Genomic DNA, 20,603 nt, shown 5'->3' on the forward strand with positions numbered 1-20,603 from the left:
TAAGACAGTTGTTTTACAGTCTTTAATTATAGATCTGCCATCAAGTCTTTTTCTGGGCAGTTTCTGTTTATTTGATCCTTGGAATGTGCCATAGTTTCCTATTTCTTTGTATGTGTTCTGATTTTTTAAATGAAAACTGGACATTGGAATTTAATGTGCTAATTCAAAATATAATTCCCTTCCTTTTCCAGGATTTGCTGTCTTTTTGTTATTGTTTTCTTTATTGTTTTTGTTTTGTTTTATTGTTGTAGGCTGTTGGTGTGCCCAGGATCAGCTTGAGATATAAACTTTAGGTCTCCTTGGGTCTTTTCTGAGTCTGTCCTTTTTCCTGAATATATGTGGTCACTTTCTAATTTTCCATATATATGCACTTGCTTTTGAATGTTCTAATCTTTAATGTCAGGTGTTCAACAGTGGAAAAGGAGGAAAATGAAGGGGTGAATGAAAGGATGCTGACCCTTTAAATTCCCAGAATGTCACTTCAGTTCAAGAGGCATGGCTTGAAAAAATGGAAGGTGCAACAAAAACGGACACTTGCCTCTTTGACCTCCAATCTCTGTGATTGGAAGCAGCAATTAGGGATGACAGCACAGTTCCCCCATATTTGAAGGGCCGGGTCCTTTGTGCTTACTCAGGCTCCCATAAGGTATGTGAAAGCGTTTCCAGGGAGAGTTGCACAGTTGCCTGCCATGGGGCTGAAGGTGGAGATTGGGTAGATGGTACTGTGATATGTGCTAAAATGAATCACAATTAATGCAATTTATCATCCAAGCTTTCCCATGAAAATTGAAGGCCTTTCATAGACTTCAGAATTCTAAAATAGTTAACCTCTGGCAGATTCTGCCAGTGAAATTATTGCCTAAGTAGGGATTCCTGGTGCTTTTTGCTCTGCCATCTTCTCAGAACCCAAGTGAGTATATGTTAAAGAAAATAATGTAGTAACATAGATCTTTTAAATAAATAAAATATTGATTTAGATAGCTGGAGATATGTTCAGAGATGAATATTTAGAATGGCAAGGTGTAATGGAAATAATACAGTGTGTTCGTCAATATATAGCAACAAAGGTGTCATTGGACTCAAATTTACCCTAGTTTTCTATCTTTCTCTACAGAGAAGTGGACAGTGACCGTTCCCACGGTTCACTTGGTGGCTATAGTAGGAGGACAGACTGAGCTTAGCTGCCAGTTGTTCCCATCACAAAGTGCAAAACATATGGAGGTATCCTGGTTCAAGGCTGACCATTCCAAGCTTGTTCACCTATACAGAGATGGCCATGAAGTGAAAGGGGAAGCTGCCCCAGAATATGTGGATCGCACAGAGTTTGTGAAAGAGTCCATTGGGGAGGGCAAAGTGACTCTCCGACTTCATAATATCCGCGTTTCTGACAATGGAACATACCAGTGTTCATTTAAGGATGGCAACTTCAGCAATGTGGCAAGCATGGACCTGAATGTAACAGGTATGTTTATGGTGGAACATTGCATATCAATGGTCTTGTGACCCCCAGGAGCTGAAATATGTGGAAAATATATCATTTTTTATTTATTGTCTTTTTTATATTTAAAAAGTATCTCAAGTGTTTTAAATAGAAGATAACCCCCTATATATAATGCAAAAATATACTATGCAGTAAATAAACAGTGCTGAGTGACCGAAGATAGTCTAACTTGTAGCTTCGATGTATTTGAGTAGGTTTGAGTATTACCTCTTCTAATATTGCAGAATACAAGATTAATGATACCCTTTTCCTTTCAACTTTCAACTCAACTTCAATACAATAACTACTTGATTTCCATATCATTTATCCAGCATTAGGCTTGGAGACACAGATCCATATTCAGGCTCCTAGAACTGATGGACTTATGGTGGAGTGTAACTCAGGAGGCTGGTTCCCACAGCCCCAGATGATGTGCAGAGACAGCAAGGGAGAGGTAATTCCACATTCATCACAATCCTACTCACAGGATGGAGCTGGATTATTCCACATCAAGATGACTCTTATCAGATACAGATCACAGGGTGATATGATTTGCAACATTCGCAACCCTTTGTCAAATGAAGAAAAACAAATAAATATCATCTTACCTGGTGAGTGTTTGGCAGGGTTTGGTTGTGAATAAAGCAACATACAGAGAAAATAAATGAGATAATTAATGTTAAAAAGCTTTGTACATTATCAAGCACTCTTTCAATGTGACTCTTTATGATTGTTATAGGTACAGAGATATTGTCAGGTGCTGAGAGGAAGGCTTTTAGAGGAAGAAAGTTAGAAAGATAATTACAACCCATGAAATGAAATACACTTTACAGAGAGAAAGGGAGAGGGATAGAGAATTAGAAACATCGATGAGAGAAACATTGATAAGCTGCCATCGATCAGCTGCCTCCTGCACACCTCCTACTGGGGATGTGCCCACAACCAAGGTACCTGCCCTTGACCGGAATCGAACCTGGGACCTTTCAGTCAGCAGGCCAACGCTCTCTCCACTGAGCCAAACCGGTTAGGCACACTTTACAGCTTTAAAGGAAAGTGCATTATCTCATTAAACCCTCACAATATTGCAAGAATGTTCAAACCTGTGGATAATTTTTATAAGAGTTTATTTGAGCCAAACTGATGACATGCCTGGAAGCAAAATCTAAAATGCTCACAAGAATGATAATCTTGCAATTCTTTTTATACATTTAGAATTAAAGTGGGATATAAGTCCTAGCCAGTTTGGCTCAGTGGAAAGAATGTTGGCCTGTGGACTGAAGGGTCCCAGGTCCGATTCCGGTCAAGAGGACATGCCCGGGTTGTTGGTTCGATCCCTAGTAGGGGGTGTGCAGGAGGCAGCTGATCAATGATTATCTGTCATCATTGATGTTTCTATCTCTCTTTCCCTCTCCCTTCCTCTCTGAAATCAATAAAAATATATTTAAGCCCTAACTGGTTTTGCTCAGTGGATAGCATCGGCCTGTGGACTGAAGGGTCCTGGGTTCGATTCCAGTCAAGGGCATGTACCTTGGTTGTGGGCACATCCCCATTAGAGAGTGTGCAGGAGGCAGCTGCTCGATGTTTCTCTCTCATCAATGTTTCTAGCTCTCTATCCCTCTCCCTTCCTCTCTGTAAAATAATCAATAAAATATATTTTAAAATATATATATATATTTAAAAAATAAAGAGGGACGTAAGAAAGATTACATGGATGTGGGAGAGAACAATGCAGAGAAATCTCTCTGACTAGATTACACAATAGTTAACCAGATTGTGTGATCCATTGAGGGTGCTTATGCCTCCCAAAAGTCTTCAAAAGAGGATTACTCTGGCATTTCAAAGGTCTGTTAACTGAGGTGTATAAGAGCAATAGATAAGTCTTGCTTAAGGTGAAAGTAAACCTTTTACTAAGAAGTTATAGGCTATCCACTATGACCTGCTCAGTTAGGACTTTATGATCAAACTAGTGGCCTGGTGCATGAATTTGTGCACATTGAAGGGAAATTAATTAGAAGAAATATTTTAGTATAGCTATTCCTCTTTTCTCTATAATAGAAGTGTCAACCAAATTCAGGATCAACAATGACAGATGGAAACACATGCCTGCGATTGATGCCAGCAAGAGCTTTATATGTATTGTGCATGCATGAGTCAACTTAGCTTTTTATAGATATAGAATAAACTTGCTTAATTAGACCTGGTTTCTGATTTAGCTAAACTTTTTCCAGCCCAGTGAAGCACCCCAACTTCCCTTTAGGTAATTGTTAACAACACAGAAGTAAATATCAACACGAGGCAGATTATTATTGTAGATCACACAAAGAGATAAAGGGTAAAATATTTAACTGTAACAGTGTTTGGCTATATTCTGCACAGTGAGAAAACCTGAAGTCATTTTCAAGGCCCATTATTTCTTACTTTTTTCAGTTGAGTTAAGTTTCTAAACTTTCTAAATCTCCATTTTCTGGCTAATGAAAAGAAAATAGGATTCCACAGAGTCTCCTATCTACCTACTCCAGGTCTTCCGTGAGGATCAAATGAGATGAGGCATGGGAAAACCTTCACAGACATTTGATTACAGTGTAAAATGTTTGCACCTGGCTATAAGGCAAGTTGTGTTCCTGGGCTGAAGAAACTGCAAGGAGGCTAGTTGTCACTAGGGAGAGGAAGGTGGGCTTTGCTACGTGACATTATTACCTGGACAGACACTGAGCATATTAGCCATATGTATATATACTAGAGGCCCAGTGCACAAAATTTGTGCATGACAGTGTGTGTCCCTCAGCCCAGACTTCACCCTCTCCAATCTGGGACCCCTCAAGGGATGTCCGACTGCCCATTTAGGCCCGATCCCACATTGGGATCGGGCCTAAATGGGCAGTCGGACATCCCTCTCACAATCCAGGACTTCTGGCTCCCAACCACTCACCTGACTGCCTGCCTGATTGCCTCTAACCGCTTCTGCCTGCCAGCCTGATCACCCCTTAACCACTCCCCTGCCAGCCTGATCAACGCTTAACTGCTCGCCTGCTGGCCTGGTCACCCTCAACTCCCCTCCCCTGCTGGCCTGGTCACCCCGAACTTCCCTTCCTTGCCAGCCTGGTCTACCCTAACTGCCCTCCCATGCTGGCCCAATTGCCCCTAATTGCCCTCCCCTGCTGGTCTGCTCATCCCCAACTGTCCTCCCCTGCAGGCCTGGGACCCCCAAGTTCCCTCCCCTGCAGGCCTGGTCCCCCACAACTGCCATCCCCTCCTGGTCATCTTATGGTGGCCATCTTGTGTCCACATGGGGGTGGCCATCTTTGACCACATGGGGGCAACAACTTGTGTGTTGGAGTGATGGTCAATTTGCATATCACATCTTTATTAAATAGGATACTACAGGCCCAGTGCACGAAATTCATGCATGCGGGGGGGGGGGGTCCTCAGCCCAGCCTGCACCCTCTCTAATCTGGGACCCCTCGGGGGATGTCCAACTGCCAGTTTAGGCCTGATCCCGAAACCAGCAGTTGGACATACCTCTCGCAATCCAGGACCGCTGGCTTCTAACTGCTTGCCTGCCTGCCTGCCTGCCTGATCACTCCTAACCACTCTGCCTGCCAGACTGATGCCTCTAACTGCTCCCCTGCCGGCCTGATCACCCCCTAACTGCTCCCATGACAGCCTGATCACCCCTAACTGCCCTCCCCTGCTGGCCTGATCTCCCCTAACCCCGTCTCTGCCTTGGACCCCACCACCATAGCTTTGTCCAGTAGGATGTCCAGAAGATGTCCAGTCTAATTAGCATATTATCCTTTTATTAGTAAGAGGTTACTTATAAATAAGTGAGAGGTTACTTTTGACACTGATTTATAAAGAGGTTACTTTTGGCACTGATTTATTAAAGAGCCCTATCTTTATTCACAGTATTCATATGTAAGCTTAGCAAGTTTCTAGCTCAGTGACTTAAAAGATTTCACTTACCTTCTATGTGTCTCTCTCACTGTCTCTCCCCATCTCTTCCACTCTAAAAAAATCAATGGAAAAATATCCTCAGGTGAGTATTAACAAAAAATAAAATAATAAAATAAGCATAAGATATGAAAATGGCATCATATCTCATGCAATTAAATGGATAATATTTAAAATCAAATTATATAATAATAAATTTTGAAGGAAAAGTCTTTCATGGACTAGATAAGCAAATTGTTATCATGTTTTCACATTTTATGTAATAAATAAAGCTCTTACAACTTTATGTAATTCACAAGTATTAAAACAAATTAAACATTTAACATAAACATGAAATCTGCAAAAACATTGCATGGTAAACTGTATTTTTCATGAAGTTATCCAAAAAATGTTTTTGCTATCATTAAAAAGTACCAAATATAAAGGCAAATATGCAATCAAAAGACAAATATGTAAAATATTTTCTTAATTATGAATTAGAACAAAGATATAATAATAAGAGGTTAAAACCCCCAAGGAAAACCTGAGAAAAAATAGCATGCACGTAACATTAGTCACAAAATATATAGAGTCACAGGCAGATGCAGAACCTACTTGAAAAGCAATACATACTCTGTCTAAAAGACCTCAAAAGGACAAAAATGCTTATAGAGAAATGCTTTTGTTACTGTTGTTGTTGATCCTCACCTGAGGATATTTTCCCATTGATTTTTTTTTTTTTTTTTTTTTTTTTTAGAGAGAGAGAGAGAGTGGAAGGGAGGAGGAGAGACACAGGGAAACATCAATATGAGACACATTAATTGGTTGCCTTCCACACATGCCCCAACCAGGGCTGGGGAATTAAACCTGCAACCGAGGTACATGCCCTTGACTAGACTCACCCATGGGAACCTTCAGTCTGCATGCTGACACTCAACCCATGAGCAAAACTGACTAGAATGTGGGGGAATGCTTTGAATGGGAATATTTACATCCACAAAGACAAAAATAATCCAAAATCAATTTAATCACATCATTGTAGTCAGTTTTTTAATATATTTTTATTTTTAAATTATAATTGACATATAATACATTGCTTTCAGGTGTAAAGCATAATGATTAGACATTTATATAACTTACAAAGTGATCACTCTGATAAATCCAAAACTCACCGGCACCATACATAGTTAATACAATATCATTGACTATGTTCCCTATGTGACACTTTACATCCCCATGTATTATAGGCATTTTTTTAAAATCTGATAAAAGAAATTCTATCTTTGTATTTATTTAAACTTTTTTCCTACTATTTACAGATATTCACTCTTTCATACTAATTTCAAAATTACTTTAACCAACTTTTTTAATAAAAAAGACCTTCAAAGCATTTCTGCCTGGAATGTCTTTAAGTCAAGAAAGTGATTATGAACAATGAACAGTTAAACAATTTGTGATAATTCATGACCATAGAATATTATTTACTGTCACAGGAATAGGTCATTGTACCAATAACAAAAATCAGGAGAGGTAGAAAGAAATCCAGATCATAAGGAAACAGCATATACCAAATTATAATTATACTAGAGGCCCGATGCACAAAATTTGTGCAAGAGTAGGCCTCCCTTCCCCTGGCTGCTGGCACCAGCTTCTCTCTGGCACCCAGGACCCAGGCTTCCCTCGCAGCCTCAGCTTCCTCTGGTATAATTAGCATATTATGCTTTTATTATTATAGATGAATAAAAGAACTCTTATTCATCTGTAAGATTTTAATGCATTATTAAAATGAAATAGTTCCTATGTGATCTTGCAAATAATTGACTATTCCTCAGGAAGAAAAAGGCTCATGCATGCAACTATATACAAAAATAAATTTCATATGGGTTAGAAATTAAATGCTACAACTGAAACAAACCCTTCTGAAGAAAAATACTGTATAAGAGAGACCTTGTTAAAAATGCAAACCATAAAATAAAAGAAAGATCTATTTGTCTCCATTATCTTTACACCCTAAAGCTCTCTTATAGCCATTGAGCTTCTCAACCCCCAGTATGACTTATATGTCCAGAGTTCTGCTTGATTGTTTCCTTTATAACAGGAAGCATGTGTACTGGATATTAGTAAGAGACAAGGGAGAGACTTCGTTCATTTTATGGCCTCAGTTTCAGTTCTGTCCCCAAAGAAGCTCAATCCCAGGCTATGTGCTTGTCATTAAAACAGTTTCATTGCTTTAGCCCTGACCCAATTACAAAAATAATAAATAAATAAATAAATAAATAAATAAATAAATAAATAAATAAATTTAAAGAAAATGCAGGACCTGGAGGGAAATCCTGCTTATTAGCAGTAAAATTCCTAATGCGATAGTGATGCATGTCATGGATTTATTGAACTTCACATTGTTCTGCTCTTTCTTTCAGATGCCCTGTTTATTCCAGTCCACATTGGACTTGTGGTTTTAGCTTCACTTTTCTCTGTGATACTGGTTGTTATTGTTGTGCTCCTTTTCTGTCGATGTTCCAAAGAAACAGGTAACTGCTGCAACAAGGGTGGAATCATTTAGGGCATCTCTCCAAATATTATGCCTAAGTCACATGGGGTGCTTAAGTAGAACAGTATGACATTTGTCAACAAATGCCAAGCCTTACAAAGAATGATTTGGGGCTCGTTTCTCACTTTAGAAGTGTTAAACTCCACACCTCTCAATTAGGAGTTTCCCAGGACAAGGATTATTTGAGAAATAAGGTGAATATAAATGTCTCCTGAGCTGCTTAGCCCATTTGCTTCTATGCTTCCAAGGAATGCTTTCTCTCTTAGGTAAGAGTCTATTCAACTGAAATGAAAGGGATCCAACCTATGCTTCACTTAAAATAATTTAGTGATAGGTGAACCCTGAACCTTGCTCTAGGATACACTTCATTTGATCACAATCTCCTTGCCTGCACAGATTGCCAGCAATGTTTAAGATACTATCTCCATTGGAGGACTAGAACAAAATTAACATGAAAAAGAAATAGGTCTTTAAACCAACAAATCCTTTGTAACCAGACTGTTCTCTCTGGTTTTATGGCTAAACTAAATGACTATATTATCTTTATGAATAGATCACTGAATGATGTAGTAGCCCATCAAGTACAAGGACATCAGACTTTTTAAAAAATATATATTTTATTGATTTTTTACAAAGAGAAAGGGAGAAGGATAGAGAGTTAGAAACATCAAACAGCTGCCTCCTGCACACCCCTACTGGGGATGTGCTCACAACTAAGGTACATGCCCTTGACCGGAATTGAACCTGGGACCTTTCAGTCCACAGGCTGATGTTCTATCCACTGAGCCAAACCAGTTAGGGCAGACATCAGACTTTTTAAAAAAGAACTCTTTTTCTAAAATATGGCCAAGCAAAATAGCTCACATATAGCTGAGTAAACTGCTAGATGGGGGATGTGAATTTGGAGATGGAGTAGACAACTTAATGGAGATTGAGTCAACAGAGAAGATACAATTCATTGTGCGCTTTTTTTTTTTTAAATCAAGTCCTTAAAATCTGGTACCACACTTATTCAGTGCCTATTTATGCTAGGCTTTGTGATAATAATGTTACAAAATTTATCTAAATTAATCTTGAAGGGCAGTGCTATTGTTGTCACCATTTGATGGATGAGAATACCATGGCTCACATAGCTATTCGTGGCAGAGCCAGGATTGGAATGCAGATGTGTTTGTCTCCAATTCTCATGTTCTAATCATTTTGCTTCTTTCCAGTATTTAGTTTTAGGTTTCTGCCTGCACATCTTAATGGTCTTGAAGATTATCATTTTGTGTGGCAGCCTGTTATATAGCTATCATGAGAATTTTCTTCATTGTGAAAATCTAATCTACTGATACATATTTACCCATTATATAACATCTAGAGGCCCAGTGCAGGAATTCATGCATGTGTGGGGTCCAGCCAGCCCGGCCCCAATCAGGCCGGATGGTGCTGGGCCTGTCAGGAGGAGAAGATGGCAGAAAGTTGGCCAGCTGGCCCACCCAGATCAGGGCCCAATTAGGGTCCCCAATCAGGGCCTGGCTGGCTGAGGGAAGGGGCCACGGGCAATCGGCCAGTGGGCCCTGCACTTGATTGGGTTGGGGAGCTGATTGGGGGCAGAGCTGGCTATGGAGAGGGGCTGTGGGGATCAGGGGCCAGTGGCCTGGGTGAGGGGCCATGGATGGTTGACTGGCTGGCACTGGCCCTGATCAGGGTGTGGGGGCTGATCTGGGGTGGGACTGGGCTGGGGGAGGAGGCGCTGCAAGAGATTAGACAGCCATCCCTGCCCCCTATTGGGGTGGGGGGCGATCAGGGGCGAGGCCAGACAGGGGGAGGAGCTGCGGGAGGTTGGTTGGCCAACCCTGCCCCCTATTGTGGTGGTGGTGGTGGGGGGGGTGTGATCAGGGGCAGGTTGGCCGGAGGGAGGACCTGCAGGCCTATTGTGGTGGGGCAGGCTGATCAGCGGCACAGCTGGCTGCGGGGGGGGGGGGGGGGGGGAGTGGTTTGGCCGGCAGGCCCTGCTCTTGATCAAGGTGGGAGAGTCTATCAGGGCTAGGCCATCAGAGGGAAGGGGCTGCGAGGTTGGCCGCCAGCCCCACCCCCTGATCAGGCTGGTTCGCTGGCCACAGTGAGCATCATAGGGACTGGTTGTTAGGTCATTATGGCCCTTACGATAGCTGCCTTTATATATATATATATATATAGATGATTAGAATTTCCTTGCTTCCCCATGAAAGGCCTTGAGTGGAGATGATTATTTTACTACAATAGAGTTTCTTTAGAAAGTACTTGAGTGTGCTGATTATTTTACTCTGGAAGGTAATATAAATCAAAGAATAAATGAATGCATATTTTAGTAATACATAGAAAAACATTGTAATAATCTCTGTTTAGTTTGTAGAAATAAATTCCTTGACAGTGGAATTCAGGCTGAAAGGTGTAAGTATATTTAGAGTCTGTGGATACAGATAGATTTTTCTTTCAGCCAGATGAATGTCACCACAGCTACATCTGGTCAGTCCCACAGTCCTCAGAATCCCCAGAAATCTGATGAAGATTCCTAGGGCCTCTCTCCAGTCCCCCCAGACAGATTAATCTTGTGGTAGGTTAGGTGTTGAGAACTAGGAATGGAAACTCCTCTTAGCCCTATTAGTCTGCAAGTCCAATCTTACTAAACACTGCCACCACCCACAAACTAAACTCACATCCTGAAGTCCTATCTAGGTTGAGTGGGCATGGAGCAAGGGCTATGCTTTTTCTAATAATGACCCTTAGGTCAGTGATGCCCCTGATTCCTGCATTCTTCATTAATTAATTCTCTCTTTTCTAGTGTTTGGATATAACTACATTCACATAATGAGCACAATTCCTGCTCAAGTACTGGGTTTTATATGCTTTTGTACAATGCTCGGTATATACCTGCATTTCCGGCTACAAGGTAAATGGCGTCAGGAACCCTCTCTTTTCCTGGAAATATGTTTCCTGGGGGGTTGCTTAGTTAAGCTGTGTGTGACTCTCATTATCACCTGGAAGATCAGTAGTTTGGGTGACATCTTAGAGGACCAAATTCCAACACTGAGGTTGTTGTGGGTGTCAAGGACTGAAGGAAGGTCCTGTAACTACTGATGATGTTCTCAATGTTGCTTAAGGACATATCCATTCTTATTCTTGCCAAATTGCCCTGATTAGGAAATCCAGTGCATCATTGAATATAAGTAGTATTGTCACTGATCATAAAGCTCTTTCACTACATAGTTTCATTCAGCTGTGGGTGTTTTCCTAGATGGCTTTTTATCAAACTGAAAGTTCTTTTCACCCAGCCACAGTAGCTCAGTGATTGAGCATCAACCCATGAACAGGAGGTCTCGGTTTGATTCTTGGTCAGGGCACATGCCTGGGTTGTAGGCTTGAAGCCCAGTCGAGGCATGAAGGAAGCAGCAGATCAATGATTCTTTGGTGCTTCTATCTCTTTCTCCCTCTCCCTTCCTCTCTGAAATCAATGAAAATTTTTTAAAAGAAAGTCCTTTTCTGTCCCTGACTTCTTTTTTGTTTTTATCATGAAACGTGCTGTGTTTCATCACATGCTTTTTCTGAATCTATTGAGATGAATATGTTGTTTGGTCTTTTATTCATTGTATTATATTAGTTTTTAGAAATTAAAATAACTTCTTTTTTTAATACTCACCCAAGGATATGTTTCCCATTGATTTTTTAGAGAGGGTGGAAGAGAGAGGGAGAGACAGACAGAGAGAAACACATTGATTTGTTGCCTCCTGCACGAGCCCCAACCAGGGCCTGGGCCGGGGAGGACCCTGCAACCAAGGTATGTGCCCTTGACCGGAATTGTACCCAGGACCCTTCACTCCACAGGACAATGCTCTATCCACTGAGCCAAACTGATTAGGGCTAAACTACCTTTCATTCCTATGACAAGTCCCACATGGTCATGGTGAATAATATTTTTTATATAAGGCATGATTTGGTTTGCAAGTATTACTTTTTAAATTGAGGAATAATTCTTCTAGTTCAGGATTTTGTGTCTATATTCATAAGATATATTTGTTGTAGTTTTCTTTTCCTGTTACGTCTTTGTCTGGCTTTAAAACAAGAGTAATACTGGTCTGATCCAATCATATGGAAAGTGGTTCTGTCTTTTCTATATTTTGGAAGAGTTTGTGAAGGAGCAGTATAAATTCTATACATGTTTGGTAAAATTACATGTGAAGCCAATTGAACCTGAGCTTTCCTTTGTGGAGAAGTTTATAACATATAAATTCAGTTTTTACATGTTATAGGCCTATACATGTTTTCTTTTCCTTCTTAGGTCAATTTCACTGTTTGTGTCTTTCTAGTAATTTTCCCATTTCCTCCGTGTTACCTAAATTTTTTCTATTCATTTCTTCATAATATTTCCTTAAAACCCTTTTATTTCTGTGATCTTGGAAATGATGTCTCCCATTTTATTCTTAATTTTAGTAATTAGAATCTTTTTTTCTTTTCCTTTCTCTTTCTTATCTTAGTAAATTTTCTTAATCTTCTTATGTAATTCACTCTTGGTTTTATTGATTTTCTCCATTGTTTTTCTAGTATCCATTTTATTTATTTCTGCTTTAATTTTTATCATTTCCTTCCTTCTATCTGCTTTGACTATAGTGTGCTTGTCTTGCTTCAGTGTCTTATGGTGAAAGTTAGATTATAGATTTGAGATTCTTTTTCCTTTTTAATGTAAGTATTTATAATTATAATTTTTCTTCTAAGTGCTGCTTTATATGCTTCCCATATATTTTGTTATGTTATGTTTTTATTTTTATTCTTCTGAAAGTATTTTGTAATATCCCATGTGAAGATGTGGTCTGGTTTCTTTTTGCTGCTTATAGGAAAATATAAGAGGGGGGAAAAGACTGATGTTATAACTGTTAATCAAAAAGGAACTTGGACTTGATAATGTGGAAAGTTCTCAGAAATTCAAATGATTTTTTAAAAATGCTAAAATTAGGACAGTCACTATTAGTAAAGTGTGCTCTAGAAGAAAGCCTAGGGTGTGTTTGGGAAATCTTTTGCTGAAGGCTTGTGCCGGGGTCCAGCCCCAGCGGGTCCAGGGGTTCCCAAAGGCGTAGACGGAGTCGGCGAAGAAGGAAGGACACGGAGACACCGTTCAGTTGATCAGCAACCTAGCCAGGATCTCTAGCCCGGATCTCCAGAGAGGTTCTGCTTCGGATCTCCAGCGAGGTTCTGTAGCCATGTTCCCTCGCTAGGTTCTCCAGCCAGGTTCTGTCCAGGCTCTCCAGTCAGGTTCAGTGTCCAGGTTCCAGTCAGGTTCTCCTGCCAATCTCTGTAGTCAGGTTCAGTCCAGGATCCCTTGCCATGTTCTCCCGCTAGGCTCTGTCTCTAGGCTCCGAGTAGATTCTGTCTTCTTGATTCTGTTCTAAGTTCTGTGTCTTTCTGTCTTATGAGTTCTGTGTTCTGAGTTCTGAGTGTTTCTGTCTTGTTACAACTGTATTTATACCAGTTGATTCAATCCTATCAATCTCTATTACAAAGGTTAGGGCGTTTCTTATCTCCATTCCAGGGAGAAAAGATTATGTAGTTTAAGCATGACTGTTCGTAGTTAAAGGGATTAATTACCCGCCTGGCACTTAGTTGAGGGGTTTTATTCCCTCCCTAACTTCAGGGGAAAATCCCTACCTGGGGAAACCACCTTTCTCAGAGACCTTGGTTAAAACACATAGTGCCAAGAACAGTATGCCATATATGCCAGGTCCCTTGAAACAGCAAGCATGGACCGGCTCCCGGCAAATTCCCCCTTTTTTATTTTTTAAAAGCAGGCATTAAAAAGAAAAACCTGAAATGCTCTCTTGTATCCATTTTAAGAGTAGGATTGGCGCTTTCTGCTATTACCTGAGTCCTGATCTATCATCCCAGGGAGAGCTTGCCAATCCTGCACTTTCCCAGGGTAGAAAGGCTGCAGTGGGGTTAAGGATAAGGCTCCTTGGGCCTACCTCCTCCCATGCCATTACATTTACCTTTCCTTCCTCAGAAAAGCATGGACATACTTCTTGTATAAAACGTTCTGTCTGACTGGGAGTAACCTTAATTCCTCTGCTAGCAAGCATATATGTTAAAAGATCAATACAGAGTCTTTTTTCTTTAGACTCAGTATGGCACATCTTCTTAATCTAAAGATCAATACAGAGTCTTCTTTCTTTGGACTCAGTATGGCACATCTTCTCAATCTAAGTTCTGTACTATCCACCTTCTTACCCTATTTATCCTCTATAGGGGGGTCTGTAGCACCCTGGTGGAGTCCTATCCGTCCCGAGTGTGGGGGTTCTCAAGGGGGGGGGGCGCTTACCTAGGGGAATCCTGTTCCAGGGATTCCCAAAGGTGTGGACGGAGTCGGCGAAGACTATCCACCTTCTTCCTACGGTGGAGTCCGATCCGTCCCGAGTGCAGGGCGCTTACCTAGGGGTCCCTGTTCGGGCGCCAGATGCTGGGGTCCAGCCCCAGCGGGTCCAGGGGTTCCCCAAAGGTGTTGTCGGAGTCGGCGAAGAAGGAAGGACACGGAGACAGTGTTCAGTTGATCAGCAGCCTAGCCAGGATCTCTAGCCAGGATCTCCAGCCAAGTTCTGGTCTGGATCTCCAGAGAGGTTCTGCTTCGGATCTCCAGCCAGGTTCTGTGGCCATGTTCCCTCGCTAGGTTCTCTAGCCAGGTTCTGTCTGAGATCTCCAGCCAGGTTCAGTCACCAGGTTCTAGTCAGGCTCTCTTGCCAACCTCTGCAGTCAGGTTCAGTCCAGGATCCCTTGCCATGTTCTCTCCAGCGAAGCTCCTCCATCTCCAGGTTCCATGTAGGTTCTGTCTTCTGAATTCTGTTCTCTAAATTCTGTGTCTTGCTGTCTTGTTACATCTGTATTTATACCAGTTGATTCAATCCTATCAATCTCTATTACAAAGGTTAGGGCGTTTCTTATCTCCATTCCAGGGAGAAAAGATTATGTAGCTTAAGCATGATTGTTCATAGTTAAAGGGATTAATTACCTGCCTGGCACTTAGTTGAGGGGTTTTATTCCCTCCCTAACTTCAGGGGAAAATCCCTACCTGGGGATTCAACCTTTCTCGGAGAGGTGACCTTGGTTAAAACACAGCGCCAAGAAGGTGAGCAAACATATTAAGAACCGTATGCCATATATGCCAGGTCCCTTGAAACAGCAAGGATGGACCGGCTCCCGGCAGGCTTGGAAGAATAAAAAAAAAAAATCAGAGTATTCAATCATGAAGAGGGTTGCACACTCAGCTTAAATTAGATGTGTGATTCATGGATATCTTCAGCAATATCAGAAGGACTAGCAATAAATATTATATTATCCTGGAAACATCTGTTGAGGGATCTCTTATATAATAGAGTTTGTCCCTGTAACATACCCAGGAAAACCTCAAGGCACTTGAGAATGTTATACCAGCAGAAAAACTGCCAACTTGTACTAACCGGGTCAAAAAGATAAAATGAAAGAAGACTGTTGAATTTCCAAAATTTACTGACAGAAAACAAGACAATAAAACTCTAAGCTGCAAACAGATATTACTGTCCTATGGCCACTGTACCAATTTGCCACAAACTTAGTGCCTTAGAGCAACACAGGTATCACTCAGCTGAATCCAAGGTGTCACAAAGGCTGTGCATCCTCCAGAGGGTCTAGGTCACAGCGGTTCTCAACCTGGGGGTCGCGACCCCTTTGGGGGTCGAATGACCCTTTCACAGGGGTTGCCTAAGACCATCGGAAAACACATATATAATTACATATTTTTTTTGATTAATCACTATGCTTTAATTATGTTCAATTTGTAACAATGAAATTGGGGGTCACCACAACATGAAGAACTATATTAAAGGGTTGCAGCATTAGGAAGGCTGAGAACCACTGGGACTCTAGGAAAATTCCATTCCCTTGTCTTTTACAGCTACTAGAGCTTTATCCTTGCATTCCTTGGTTCATGGCCCATTCCTCCAACTTCAAAGCCAGTAGCATAACATCTTTAAATCTCTCTGCTCTATTTTCATTTCCTCTTCTCCTCTGTGTGTAAAATAAACTGCCTCTCTCTTATAAAGGTACTAGTGATTGCACTGGGCCCACCCAGATAATTTAGAATAATGTCCCTACCTTAAGATCCTTAACTTAATCACATCTGAAAATACTCTTTTACCACATTAGGTACCATGGATTAGATATTTAATATATTTGGAGTCCATTATTCAGCCTACTACTATATACTATCCTTAATGAAATTGGAATAAGGACTCCAGACCCAGAGGCCAGAGCCATGTGGCCTAGAGAATTATCCGCAGGACTTGAAACCTAATGGAGTTTGCCCTATAGAAATTTGAAATTGTTTGGTCGTAATAACTACATTTTTCTTCTCATTTTCTCTTCATTTCAATAGAATGTCTATAATGGTTTTACTATGCCTATTACACCATTATACTTTAGAACAGATCATTTATTCTAGTTTCACGATTCATGATGAAAAGGAATTTTACCCCAGGGTAGATTATACTCGGAGCCTCTCTCATCTACCTCCAAAGTTATTTAGTTTGTTGGACAATTTCATTTCTCTGTAGTTGTAGTACTTAAGTTACACTTCCTTGCTGATTATCAGCAGAAGGACTAGAGGCTGTCTGGATTTCACTTGCTTTTTATGATGCTCTGCCAATAATGGTGGGTTAAGGCCCTCTCAGCATTTGGAATCTCTGACTTCTCCTTCTGCCACATATTTCTGACTGCAACCAGAGAAAGTCTCTGCTTTCTTGGGCTCATATGATTAGATTTGCTCCACCTAAATATTCCTGAAAAATCTTCCTATTTTAAGGTTCATAACCTTAATTATATCTGCAAAATCTCTTTTTCCATGCAGTGCAAGATATTTACAGGTTCCAAGGATTGGGGTATAGGCATCTCTGAGAAAGGGGGTCCATTCTGCCTATGATAAATGTTTCATCCCCAAAGATCCACATCTCTCCCAAACACAAAATGAATTCTACTCATCCAAGTTTCATCTTATTAGAACATCAACTCAAAATTAATAAGAAGATAAAAGAATATTGAAGAGTCTATTTTATAGAGCTGTTATAAGTATTAATTGGGTTAGTTCATTTTAAGTAGTAAAATGATGGTTTCTGAATACTAAATTATCAATACAAGTAAAGTTACTAAATGTTGGTTCTTGAATATTCTCTCCCCATTGTTCTCAGTTTAATTAATTTTCTAATTTTTACACCTTTCGCAGTTTCTATTGAAGATTCTTTCTTTTCTTTGTATAATGACTGGATAAGGGATATGGCAAAGATGGTAATGATTTTGATGGGATTTTACAGTATGCTTATCGGTGCTTTATACCTCACAATAAGAGGTAAGTGGTCAGGGTTAGTCATTACTCTAATCTATCATTTTTCCAGCACATATTTATATTCCACTCCCTGTAAGGCCTCACTTTCTGCCTGATTATTAGCCTAAAGTTCATCCTCTTTTCAGAGAGAAAGCAAAATAAGTCTGAAATTATATTTTGTCAAGTTATACATTTATATACTAAGGTTAAGTTATAGTATCTTAATGCACAGAGTGACTCTGCTTCTGCTCTGACCTTCAGCTAGTAATACACAAAATCATAACTGTACTTCTCAGATTTTTTACTGTCCTTTTTCAATGTTTATATTGGCATCTATATCTCCAGCACCCAAAAAGAGTGCAATGCAGGTCTCTCCAAGCTCATGCTGTGACATTGCTGTTCACATAGATTGATTTATCTAGCTCTTACGTTATTCTGTTCACTAAAAATTACTAAGACTTGATTCAACTTTGACATTATTTAATTGTTCACTCTGCCTCCTTGAATTAATTTTACAATTTCTCCACTTTTGTTCAGCCAGGAATCCCAAGTAATAAGTAGTAAACTAAAAATTCTTATGATTTTTTTTTTTGGCCAAGATTTTTATATGAATGAGGGCCAATAGGTGTTCAGATATATAATTTTCCCCTAACAACTTCCTATAAGTGAATTTAAATTCATAAAACCATAAGTAATTCCCATAGCTTTCTTGTCATAATTTTCTTAAATGAACATAGTATTAAGTGGACAGTGAACATCTTATTTGTATCATTAGATGTTAGAAGAAACAATAACAATATATGGGATTCTAATGAGTAATTGTGTTTTTAGTCCACAATTTTACCTATTCTAAATAATTTCTTATGAGAACAAAAAATAGAAAAGGATGTAAAGAATTTACTATTACCATAGATTATATAAAAAGTATTTAAGAAAAATTTCAAATGGCAATGAGAATATGTAAAAAAAATAGATGAAAAACTAATATATAATAAATAAGTAAAACAATTTGATCAATAAAGTATTGATTTAAAAATACTTAGTGTTGCCCTAGCCGGTTTGGCTCCGTGGATAGAGCATCGGCCTGTGGACTGAAAGGTCCCAGGTTCGATTCCAGTCAAGGGCATGTACCTTGGTTGCGGGCACATCCCCAGTAGGAGGTGTGCAGGAGGAGCTGATCGATATTTCTCTCTCATTGATGTTTCTAAATCTCTATCACTCTCCCTTCCTCTCTGTCAAAAATCAATAAAATATATTTAAAAAATACTTAGTGTTATAATAGTTGCCAATATAATGATTATTTACGTAAGTAATGTAACATATTAATAACCTAGTCACTGAAAACCAATGACTGCTAATATTACAGAAAGTGAGACAACCAGAGATTATTCTGGAAGTAATAACAAAATATTGATGACATGTTCCTGGTAAAAAAAGGAAAAGAAAAAAAGAAAAACCTCAAATCTGATTAAATTTCTATTTTTAACTTCTAATTTTAGGGCATGTAAAAAAATAAAGAATATACGGAAAAAATCGACAGAGATGCAATCAGCAAAATGTAGACATGGAAAGCACTACGAGAAATGATCCAAGTTCTTCAATAAATGTTGCAAGAAAATAAAATGAGAGAAACAGATTAGCTCTATTGTTTTATAACTAAAAATATATCAATGAATTACAACTTGTACATATATTTGTTTTTATAAATATGTTTTTATTGACTTTAGAGAGGAAGAAAGGGAGAGGGAGAGAGAAATAGAAACATCAATGATGAGTGAGAACCATCAATCTGCCTCCTGCACACACACACACACACACCCCTACCCCCACTAGGGATCAAACTCACAACCCTGGCATGTTTATCCTGACCAGGAATTAAACTGGTGACCTTTTTTTGCATGGAACGACACTCAACCAACAAAGCTGCACCAGCCAAGGCAGTACATATATTTGGATGTCTATTTAAACCAAATACACTATTAAGCAAAAATGATGAAACCATAGCCAAACTGATCAAGAAAAAATATTTCCCAAATAAATAAAATGAAAAATTAAAGAAGAAAAATTATATCCAACAGCACAGAAAGACAAAGAATCATTAAAGAACACTATGAACTATTATGTGCCAACAAGTGGACAAACTACAAGAAGTGTTTTGATTTCTAGAAGCATACAACTTTCTAAGACTGGACAAGGAAGAAATAGCAAGTCCAAGAAGACTGATTATTAGCTATGAAATTGAAGCAGTAATAAAAAAATACTCCCACAAACAAAATTCCAGGACCAGACAATTTCCTTTTTAATCTAATCCCAAAAATTGAAGAGGTGGGAATGCTTCTAATTCATTCTACAAAGCCAGCATTACCATAAAACCAAAACCAGTCAAAGACATTATCAAAATAGAAAATTAAAGTCCAATATCCTTGATGAGCATAGATGCAAAAATCCCCATTAAGGGGCTTGCAGGAGGCAGCCAATCAATGTTGCTCATGATGTTTCTATCTCTTTATCCTTCTCCTGTCCTCTTTCTGAAATTAATAAAAACATATTTTTAAAAAATTCTCAACAAAATATTAGCAATATGGATTCAACAATACATTGAAAGGATTATAGGGAAGGGGCAGGAAGAGATTAAAGAACTTATATGCATATATGCATAACCTATGGACACAGACAATAGTGCGGTAGGAGTGGGTGGGAGTTAGGCAATAGAGGGGGGGGCCATGGGTGTGAAAAGGGGACATCTGTAATACTTTCAACAATAAAGATAAATTAAAAATATTTTTTAAAAAGATATGAAAAAACAAATAAGAGGATTATACACTATGCCCAGTGGGATTTATCTCAGGAATACAGGATTCTTTAACATTCATAAATCAATCAATATGACACATCACATCAACAAAATAAAAAAATCATATAATCATCTCAATATTTGCAGAAAAACCATTTGACAAAATTCAGCATTCTTTTATAATAAAAATTCAACAAAGTGAGCATACAGAAAACATACTTTAACATAATAAAGGTGACATATGACAAATCCACAGCTAATATCATTACTCAATGGTAAAAAGCTGAAAACCTTTTCTCTAAGATGAGGAACAAGACAATGATGCCCATTATCATCACTTCTATTCACCATAGTATTGGAAGTCATGCCACAACATTAAGACAAGAAAAAGAAAGAAATGGCATCTAGATTGGTAAGGAAGAAGTAAAATTGTCACTATTTGCAGATGACGTTATATTATACTAGAGGCCTAGTGCATGAAATTCATGCA

At 39.3% G+C, this 20,603-nt stretch overlaps 1 protein-coding gene across 2 annotated transcripts in view; it reads left to right on the forward strand.

The window, feature by feature from the left end:
* LOC132231111 (selection and upkeep of intraepithelial T-cells protein 7-like) overlaps positions 1 to 20,016 on the forward strand; it is a 46,429-nt gene extending 26,413 nt beyond the window's left edge. The window contains exons 3-8 of one of the 2 annotated variants that reach the window (XM_059689663.1): positions 1,115 to 1,462; positions 1,813 to 2,091; positions 7,831 to 7,941; positions 10,771 to 10,878; positions 17,221 to 17,343; positions 18,819 to 20,016. In XM_059689663.1, coding sequence (XP_059545646.1) covers positions 1,115 to 1,462; positions 1,813 to 2,091; positions 7,831 to 7,941; positions 10,771 to 10,878; positions 17,221 to 17,343; positions 18,819 to 18,835 — 986 coding nt within the window. In that variant the 3' untranslated portion in view covers positions 18,836 to 20,016. Of the gene's footprint in view, positions 1 to 1,114; positions 1,463 to 1,812; positions 2,092 to 7,830; positions 7,942 to 10,770; positions 10,879 to 16,848; positions 17,145 to 17,220; positions 17,344 to 18,818 lie in introns of those variants that run through there. The other variant, XM_059689664.1, reaches the window with a different exon arrangement.
* The last annotated feature ends 587 nt before the right edge of the window (positions 20,017 to 20,603 follow it).

Source organism: Myotis daubentonii, chromosome 3 (assembly GCF_963259705.1).
Source record: "Myotis daubentonii chromosome 3, mMyoDau2.1, whole genome shotgun sequence".
Taxonomy (NCBI): Eukaryota; Metazoa; Chordata; class Mammalia; order Chiroptera; family Vespertilionidae; genus Myotis; species Myotis daubentonii.